The 10,000-nt window shown below is 42.6% G+C and overlaps 1 protein-coding gene across 3 annotated transcripts in view; it reads left to right on the top strand.

Annotated features, from left to right (window-relative positions):
- Positions 1-10,000, top strand: part of LOC115219505 (uroporphyrinogen-III synthase) — a 96,958-nt gene that overhangs the window by 25,866 nt on the left and 61,092 nt on the right. For 2 of the 3 annotated variants that reach the window (XM_036509111.1, XM_036509110.1), the window contains exons 2-3: positions 7,100-7,156; positions 7,559-7,570. The exons of the other annotated variant lie outside the window; for it this stretch is intronic. In XM_036509111.1, coding sequence (XP_036365004.1) covers positions 7,126-7,156; positions 7,559-7,570 — 43 coding nt within the window. In that variant the 5' untranslated portion in view covers positions 7,100-7,125. The remainder of the gene's footprint in view (positions 1-7,099; positions 7,157-7,558; positions 7,571-10,000) is intronic. 3 annotated transcript variants of the gene reach the window in all.

The following is a 10,000-nucleotide window of genomic DNA, read 5'->3' as shown; positions in this document are numbered from 1 at the left end:
ATTTTGTTTTCCACGTATTTACTTATGTAGGTTGAATTTTGTAAAATGCTAGAGAAATAAACTTAGTTGTTTCTTGCAATACATACCAATACATACATTTGAAGGAAAAAATTTCAGGGCCCCCTAAAATACTATTGTGGATCCACTATTTACTATTTTATTATGTGGACCCTCAAAAATCTTATGTGAACGCTTAAGGCGATATGAACCTTAGTTGAGAACCACTGATCTAAAACAACTTGTAAATCAGTTGGTTACAGTGACTGATGATAAGCTGTCAAAGAATTCTGGGGAAACTGCATTATGAAGCAATGAAAGACCTAATTGTCTCATTGGGATTTGGAGAAATTTGTGTCCATATTTAGTTAAGGAAAACCTTGAGATGTGGGATGAACAGTTTCAAAGAGTATTAGCCTTGTTAAAAGTGGTGCAAGAAGGCGATATGAAGAAGTTCATACAACTGATGTTCAGGATTTATTGCATGAGACCCTCACTTCTGAAAGTTTTAAGGAGTTAACATACGAGTAACTCCAAGAATCTACTTCAGATACTTGGAGATCTGAGCGAAGAAGAAATTTCCCCATAATTGGTTTTAACAACAAAGATATTAATTTAAACGTATTTTAGGACGACTCCGAAAACGATCCAAATTTTGGACGAGGTTTGAACGTTAAAAGATCTATGATGATATCGCTGAAATGTTTCTGAAAACTGCACGATTACGAGAAAGAAACAGCCAATGCTTGGGGGTCTTTTGATAAAAATAATAGTTTAACTGAACCAGTAATATCGTATTCATTTTTTGTTGCTTCTGGAGAGGTGGGTGCTTGAAGATCGCTTCACAACTACGTAGTCCTTGGTTCAGTTTCACAGAGCGATACCTTACTCAACGTTGTGCTAGGGTCGGCTCTGGTTGACCAATGACCTCTGTGTAGATGTGTGTGTACTATTGATTCATCTAATCTCTAAGAATCAACAGTTCAATGGGGCAGATACTGTACTTCGTTCACTGAGACTGTAGGTTCTGAGGTCCAGCCAAATATATTTTTCTTGGATTTGAAAATAAGGATGCTGTAGACCGTATTAAGAAATCTTAGGGCTCTCACAAAGAAGTCGTACCTGAACAGAATATTATAGATACATAATGTCTTTGATTTCGTTCCAGCTTTAAGATTATTTAATTTTTCCCATAAAGACAAAAGAAATGATAGATAACTACCCTCAAGCTTCAAGTGGCAGCAAATGTGTCACAAAAAAATATTGTTTCCAAAGATGTTCTTTCTCATGATTGCACCTTCAATATTTCCTATGAAATATTGCGCCTTCGATATTACCATTGTGGAGGCGCAATGACCCAAGTGATTAGGGCAGCGGACTCGCGGTCGGAGGATCGCAGTTTCGATTCCCAGACCGAGCGTTGTGTGTGTGTTTATTGAGCGAAAACACCTAAAAGCTCCACGAGGCTCCGGCAGGGGGTGGTGGCGACCCCTGTTGTACTCATTCGTCCCAACTTTCTCTCACTCATTCTTCCTGTTTCTTGAGTAACGCAGCGATGGACTGGCGTCCCGTCCAGCTGGGGGGAACACATACGCCACAGAAACCGGGAAACCGGGCACATGAGCCTGGCTAGGCTTGAAAAGGGCGAATAAGAATATTACCATTATACCTGTGTTTCTCAAGGTGCACGGGCCACTGGTGGGGTGTGGGACTATTTTGGTGAGACGTAGGTTACTTCAGGATGGCGATCTCAGTAAGTAACAAGTGAATAAATCTCGCAACACAGTTACCAGTGATTCAAACACATTTGGTAAACGTAAACTACCGGCATCTCAGCATATAACTTGAAGCGAAAATCGAAATGTAAATCTTACGTCACCTGATGAGGTTCTTTTGTACTTTGCGTTGCATCTGGAGTCATTACATCGCCCCACGCCCAGTGCAGTACATAGACCGAAACGATTGTTGTGATAATGAATGCTTCTAGTTACACCCCGTCTTCTGTATTAATCATCTAAAATATGTGTGTGTGTGTGTAAACTAACTTTATTAGTTCATAGAGGGAGCATGTTTTTTGTTTTGTTTTATTTTTTAATCAAAAGGAACGTGGTAAAAAGGGTTAGAGAAACACTACTTCATACCATCACAAGATCAAACGCTCCGAAAAATACGATTTCCAAAGAAATTTTGGATTTCGTGGTATTCTATAAACTTCCAGTAAGTTTATAGTTTTCAGAATAACAGGAGTTTGCACTGAAATAAAATAATAAAACACTCGCTTCGATCTCATGGCTCCGAGTTCGATTCCTACTGCGCAACACCTTCAGCAAGTTTCTTTAAATATTGCTTTGATTCCTCCTAAACTTTGTTAGTGAAATCGGTGAAACGAAAACTAAACGAAAGTATTTGGGGTGCACCTGTTGTTGGGTGGTGTGACTAAAGAAAGAATAAATGAATTCAGAAAGACAGACTAAGAACTGGGTGTGTCGTCGCTGGAAATGGTGGGAAGGGAAAAGAGAGACGGGGTGGGGGAGAAATGACGAGGAGGAGGAGGATGGGGAGGAAGGAGGAGGAGGATCTTGTCATGGGTTGGAAGTTCCCACGCGGTCTGCTGTCATAAAGGAAAAACTGGTTGGAAATGTAAAAAGGCTTAAGGTTATCTATCAAAAAGCTGATTTCACCATCTGACTTACTCCTCCTTCTCCTACTACTATTACTGCTGCTGCTGTCAAAATTGCAAACCTTTTTCTTCTTTTTTTTTAATGTATTTTGATTTTTTTATATATAGCTTTTATTACTACTACGGCTGCAATCAGCCCCACTATACTACTACTACCACCACCACAACCACTACTACTACTACTACTACTACTACATGATGACTTAATCTACCATCTACGTATCCACTGACAACCACGTTAAGGCAGCGAACTGGCTGAATCGTTAGCACGCCGGGAAAAAAGTCTAATGGCATATCGTCCGTCTTTATGTTCTGAGTTCAAATTCCGTCGGGATCGACTTTGCCTTTCTTCCTTTCTGGATCAATGTAATCGATTAGTCCCCTCCACCCAAATTTCAGGTTTTGTGCCTTTAGGAGAAAGGATTACTATTTTCATTAATGGGGAGGAAAGCTGGCAGAACCGTTAACATACAGGGCAAAATGCTGAGCAGCATTTCGCCCGTCTTCACGTCCTGAGTTCAAATTCCACCGAGGTCGACTTCGACCTTCGTCCTTCCGAGGTATTAAAATAATCGACTTACCCTCTCCCCCCAAATTGCTGGCCTTGTGTTAAAATTTGAAACCATTATTATTATTATCATTAATAAGGCGGCGAACTGGCGGAATCGTTTGCGCATCGGACAGAATGCTTAGCGGCTTTATGAGTTCGACTTTTCCTTTCATCCATTGGAGGTCGATGAAATAAGTACCGGTTGAGCACCAGGTCGATATAGTCGACTTCCCCTCCCCTCAAAAGTGCTGACCTTGTGTCAAATTTAGAAAGAATTATTATTAATGATAATAATTCTAATTGTACAAGGCTAGTAATTTCGAGATGGGGAACAAGTCCATTACATCGACCCCAGTACTCTACTGATACTTTATTTTATCGATCTGTAAAGAATGAAAAGCCGTGTCCACCTCGGTGGAATTTGGTCTCAAAATATAAAACGCACCGAAAGAAATGTCGCGAAGCATTTTTGTCTGCGGCGCTAATGCTTCTGCAAGTTTGCTGCCTTGAATATGTTTCTTTATTAACTACTAAAAGTTTACACAGAGCAAAGACGGGACGACACTGGGCGATACAATACAATAAGATACGATGAGGGATTCCTTGAAGGCATGTCAACAGTAAACTAATAAAAAAGAAACCAAAGATTTAGACAAGAAAATATCCCCACCAGCGGGGAGACTTCTGAAGGCTGCTCGTGGACATACCCCACCCAAACTAAGGTCACCTTGAACACTGAAGCTATCTCTCATCCTCCTCCAACGATCTTGGGGCGCATGCTCAGAACAGACCCATCTTTGCCACTTGACCCAACTTTCAATAATTTTTTCGAAAGGCAGCGTTTCCTTCCACGTCCTTATTTTCGTTTTCAATTGGAACTTGAAAATTTGATGCGGTCTTCGTCACAGAAGGTATCTACCCTCCGGCTTTTCAATCAAGGAAAACACAGGACGATCTTCCCAGTGGACTCAATCGATAGCCGAATTGGAACCAGGTGTTCCACATGAACCCAGAAATGCTCGAGCACTGAACGAGTGCGTGCAGAACAGTTTCGTCGCTTTGCGCACATCTCAAACAGGCATAGTTAACAGCACCCGCCATACATCTAGAATTTATCTTGAACTGGTGATGACCCCCACCCTCCAACTCCGGTAGCGCTGTCAGGACCATAATTTCTGGAAATTATCCATAGACCTCGACCAGTTCATTCTCGTCGCTCTTTCCCGCCACCAAACCTCTAGAGAACGCCAAATTAGAAATTCTCATCCACTGTACTGGCAGAGAACTGTAAGTGCTTGACGGCACCCTCCTCTGATCCAGGACTGCAGCTCAGTGAAAGAGATGAGGTGTGGAAAAAGAGCAAGTCCCGTAAACGGTGACCACACCTGCCCAACATCAAAGAAACGCTGGTAGTATCGATGCGCCATCATCCACGGCATGCCCAGTCCTCCATTCAGCAGCTGTTGACAACAAACGGAGCACCTAACCAGTGGGACACTTTCCTTCCACAGAAAGCGGAAGAGCCTCCATTCCGACCAGACGTGAACTGGGGCAAGGTATGATGGTGAGGTGATACTATGTAACGGAGGCGAGCTGGCAGAAACGTTAGCACGCCGGGCGAAATGTTTAGCGGTATTTCGTCTGCCGTTACGTTCTGAGTTCGAATTCCGCCGAGGTCGACTTTGCCTTTCATCCTTTCGGGGTCGATTAAATGAGTACCAGTTACACACTGGGGTCGATAAAATCGACTTAATCTGTTTGTCTGTCCTTGTTTGTTCCCTCTGTGTTTAGCCCCTTGTGGGTAGTAAAGAAATAGATACTATGTACCGGAGGCAATATGTACGTGCGCGCACGTGTGTGTATGCGTGCGCGAGTGCGCACTCACACACACACACAATAATAAAACAATTCTTTATATAAAGTAATTTGAAATGTATATTCAAGGCTGTGTCCACAGCATGACATCAGTCAAATAACAAGTCGTTGAATAAAATAGTATGAGTTCCAAACGAGTGGCAGTCACTAAGAACCAGTCAAAGAACTCCCTCCTACACGAACCAAATTATTCAAATTAAGACATCACCTTGACTAGCTTGAACCCAACATAACAACTGCGTTTCAAGAATAGGAGACCCTTCTTCAACCCCCGCTTTACTCGCCATCTCTCTTTTCAGCGAACTTCTTGAGGGCCGCACTTCCTACTCCACCTTGAACAAGTGGTACTTGAAGAAGTTGATGAGGGCTTGGTCGAAGAGGAGAAAATGCCCTGTACGTACTTAGTCATCTTTTATCTATTGCACAAACTTTTGGTGTTGTAGCCAAAAGACAAAACAGCCAGCCTTCCTGCCAAACGAAAGCAGCAGCACTGATACTTTTGAGTTGAAAGTCCATCAGCTGTTGACCCCTGCTCTTAGCATGCCAGCTTTGCTATTACCCAGGCAGATCGCTCGAAGGAAAAACCTGATAATATCTGGTTTCTTTTTTTTTTATTTATTTAGTTATTTATTGCTCAGTCAGGAGAAAGGGCAGTGCCCACGGCTCTCTCCTGGCTACAGAATCTGGTGGAAAGGGAAAGAGGAGAGTATCCTCAAACCGGAGATCTGGTTCGAATACTTGCAAATGGACCCTGTGGTGATATTAAATTGGACAACCACCTAATTCGTCTGCGGCAGGAGTTGAACTCGGTGCGCAAAGAACTGGAACAAGATCCTTTATGCATCTAGTTTAATATTCTAAGGATTCTCGTAATCCAAGCTCCAAGCTGGTATTGTTTTCTATCGACCCCGAAAGCATGACAAGCAACATTGACTAGGACGGAATTGAACTCGGAACGTAAGAAACTGAAATAAATACCACAAGGTATTTTGTGTTTGCAGAGAAAGCTTTCTCTTAGCTCATGCTCTTTGATTGAGCTGCAATTCGGGATAAAGTATGAATCTCATCTATAGTGTTGCTCACAGCACTCCACTGACCTGATGGTGCTGTCGGTGGTAAAACGACTCAGTCATCCCACTGAGTGGAAGACATGAGTGACAATGGCCTGGGATGTTACTCTGAATGTCAAATCAAGACACACTGAGCTACTCATTAGGAATAATTCCGCCTAGGTCGACTTTGCTTTCATCCTTTTGGGATCGATAAATTAGGTACCATTTGCGTATTGGGGTCGATAGAATCGACTGGCCCCCTCCCCCAAAATTTCGGGCCTTGTTCTATGTCACACTGGTGAGACCCATATTGGAGTACGGGATTCAAGCCTCTTCTCCTTATCTCCTCAAAGACATACAGCATCTCGAAAGAGTCCAGAAGCTGGCTACCCGCATGGTTCATGGTCTCAAAAATTTGTCCTACGAAGAAAGGCTGAGGACGCTCGACCTTTATTCTCTTGAAAAACGCCGCCGCCGTGGTGATTTCATTCTCGCCCACAACATCATAAGCGGAAAGTGTAACCTCTCGAAAGAGCTGTTCTTCACTCCTGCTCCAGAGCGTCGGCTGCGGGGTCACTCCGAAAAGCTCTACCTGCGACGATTTCATCTCAATCGCAGGAGTAGAGCTTTCTCCGTCCGGGTTGCGGATCCGTGGAACAAGCTGCCAGACGAGATGGTGAAGATGCCGACGACCGCTTTGTTCAAAGCCTCCCTGGACCTCAAGTGGCCTGAACTCTTTACATGAACACCACCCTGTACTTAACTCCATGTCCCCCTACATGGCCTTGCTATTTGCTTTTGAGCCAAATTAACTAACTAACATTTATTTCTTAGTAAATGTATATTTGGTCAAATTTTCCATACAACTTTTATTGTTTGCTGTTTATTCTGTAAATTAGACGTGGGAAAACATCTAACGAAAAGGTACCTTTTTTTTTTTTCTAGTGGTGCAGTCCGCCTGATCATAAGCTATGTCTTTTGCGGTTCGCTTCTCGAAAAGGTTTACTCTTTTACTTGTTTCAGTCATTTGACTGCGGCCATGCAGGAGCACCGCCTTTAGTCGAGCAAATCGACCCCGGGACTTATTCTTTGTAAGCCCAGTACTTATTCTATCAGTCTCTTTTGCCGAACCGCTAAGTGACGGGGACGTAAACACACCAGCATCGGTTGTCAAGCAATGCTAGGGGGACAAACACAGATACACAAACATACACACACACACACATATATATATATATACATATATACGACAGGCTTCTTTCAGTTTCCGTCTACCAAATCCACTCACAAGGCTTTGGTCGGCCCGAGGCTATAGTAGAAGACACTTGCCCAAGGTGCCACGCAGTGGGACCGAACCCGGAACCATGTGGTTGGTAAACAAGCTACTTACCACACAGCCACTCCTGCGCCATAATTGTAAGTCTTAATCAATTTATCTAGCTGTAAACCTTTTTTCTTCTCTCTCTCTCTCTCTCTTTTCATACTAGAAATGGGCCTAATGTCGAAACATTAATAGTTTTCCTTTCCTTCAACATTAATACACATATATTTACCTTTATTCCTTTCTATTTACTAGTTACCGTAACAGACCCCCGGGGAAATATTTCAATCCCGTGCTGTAGTACTTAAGACGTATTACAGAAAGCGAGCTGGCTGAAACGTTAGCACGCCGGGCGAAATGCTTAGCGGTATTTCGTCTGCGTTACGTTGTGAGTTCAAATTCCGCCGAGGTCGACTTTGCCTTTCATCCTTTCGAGGTCGATAAATTAAGACTGGGGTCGATGTAATCGACTTAATACCTATGTCTGTCCTTGTTTGTCCCCTCTGTGTTTAGCCCCTTGTGGGTAATAAAGAAATAGGTATTACAGAAAAACAAACAGCAACAACAACAGCGGTAATATATAACAACAATGAGGAAAGCTATCCTATTCTTGAACATTGTCTGTCACCATTGCCATGTTGTATGTTTTTATCATCAGTCAGACATTTTCTCGATTGATTCTTTGTTGAATGAATCACCTTTATTCGTGGCAGCTTCAAACAATGGTGGTTTCTTTGTATAGATTGCGCTTTAGCCGAGATTTATCTGAATGTTTAGACACCAATTGTTGTAACACCGCTATTCATTGCAGACAAACGATATACAAACTACTGCAGTGTTTTTATTTTTCTTGTTCTAAACATTTGTTAATATTGCAGTTTATCAAAACTAAATTTCACAAAGACTCTCGCCTTTAGATACAAAGAAAGCAATAGTTTTGGGGGCTTTTTATTTTCGTTGTTTTTCCCTTTTTTTTTTGCATCTGATACAAAGAATCGTCATTGAGAAGAGTTGCAAAGGCTGTGAGCTGGCAGAAACGTTCTGAGTTCAAATTCCGCCGAGGTCGACTTTGCCTTTCATCCTTTCAGGGTCGATAAATTAAGCACCAGTTACGCACTGGGGTCGATGTAATCGACTTAATCCCTTTCTATGTCCTTGTTTGTCCCATCTATGTCTAGCCCCTAGTGGGCAATAAAGAAATAAGAAACGTTAGCACGCCGGGCGAAATACGTAGCCGTATTTCGTCTGCCGTTACGTTCTGAGTTCAAATTCCGCCGAGGTCGACTTTGCCTTTCATCCTTTCGGGGTCGATTAAATTAAGTACTAGTTACGCACTGGGGTCGATATAATCGACGTAATTCGTTTGACTGTCCTTGTTTGTCCTCTCTGTGTTTAGCCCCTTGTGGGTAGTAAAGAAATAGGTATTTCGTCTGCCGCTACGTTCTGAGTTCAAATTCCACCGAGGTCGACTTTGTCTTTCGGGGTCGATAAATTAAGTACCAGTTGTGTAATGGGGTCGATCTAATCGATTGGTCCCCTCCCCCAAAATTTCGGACCTTGTGCCTTGAGTAGAAAAGATTGAGAAGAGTTTTGGAGTATTTGTTCCGACATTCTACGATTTGAGTTCAAATCTTACTGATGTCAACTTTGCCTTTCAACCTTTCAGGGTTGATGAAAAATGCATCAATCCAGAAATTTGCATTGATAAAACTGTTAGAGAATTGGGCAAGATACCTTGTGGTATTTGTTCCGATTCCTTACATTCTGACAATGTCTGCGATAACACTGGTGCCAAGCTATGTCGGCCCTTACTCTTCCTTGCTCAAAATCAGTGATGGGGACAGGAGAGAGGGGAGACTTAAATACAAGGGCCACAACTGGACTTCCATAAAAAAAAATCATTTTCCAAGGTTTGCGCCTTGGAGAAGAACTTTTTCTTGAAGCAGATCCCTGATCTCATGAGACACACAGAGGACCCCTTGTGAGTGCGCACGCGCGTGTGCATGTACATACACATACATACATACACACACCCACATATATATAAGCCATTGAAGAGGGTGTCCGAAACTCCGTCATGAGGATGCCATCAAATGAAACAAGTGGCCAGATTGTGGCTGTATAGAGAAAGACAGCAACTGACCGCAAACAATGGTGGAAGCCTAAAAGAATGTGTAAATATTGCAGAGTCAAACTGGATGAAGCAAGAGGAAGAAAAGAGACGAGGAACTAGAGCAAGATCTTCTAACACCAGGTCTACCAAAAGGATTTCACAATTGCTGCAACGAGGGTTGTGCCAGGACTTTTGGCCTACGACGCTCTCACGAAAGAGAGAAACAGCGTTGACCTTGTTCTTCCCTCTATCAAAGAAAAACCTCTCCTACTGCCAATTCACACTTGACTACAGATGACAACCAAAAAGAAGTAGATGTACATGTGTGTGTGTGTGCGTGCGTTGAGAGAGAGAGAATGAGATAAAGAGGAAGAGAGAGGGAGTACATTGTCAATTCTCAAGATACAATTCA

The sequence above is a fragment of the Octopus sinensis genome, linkage group LG14 (assembly GCF_006345805.1).
Source record: "Octopus sinensis linkage group LG14, ASM634580v1, whole genome shotgun sequence".
Taxonomy (NCBI): Eukaryota; Metazoa; Mollusca; class Cephalopoda; order Octopoda; family Octopodidae; genus Octopus; species Octopus sinensis.
This window is presented reverse-complemented; position numbering and strand designations above follow the sequence as displayed.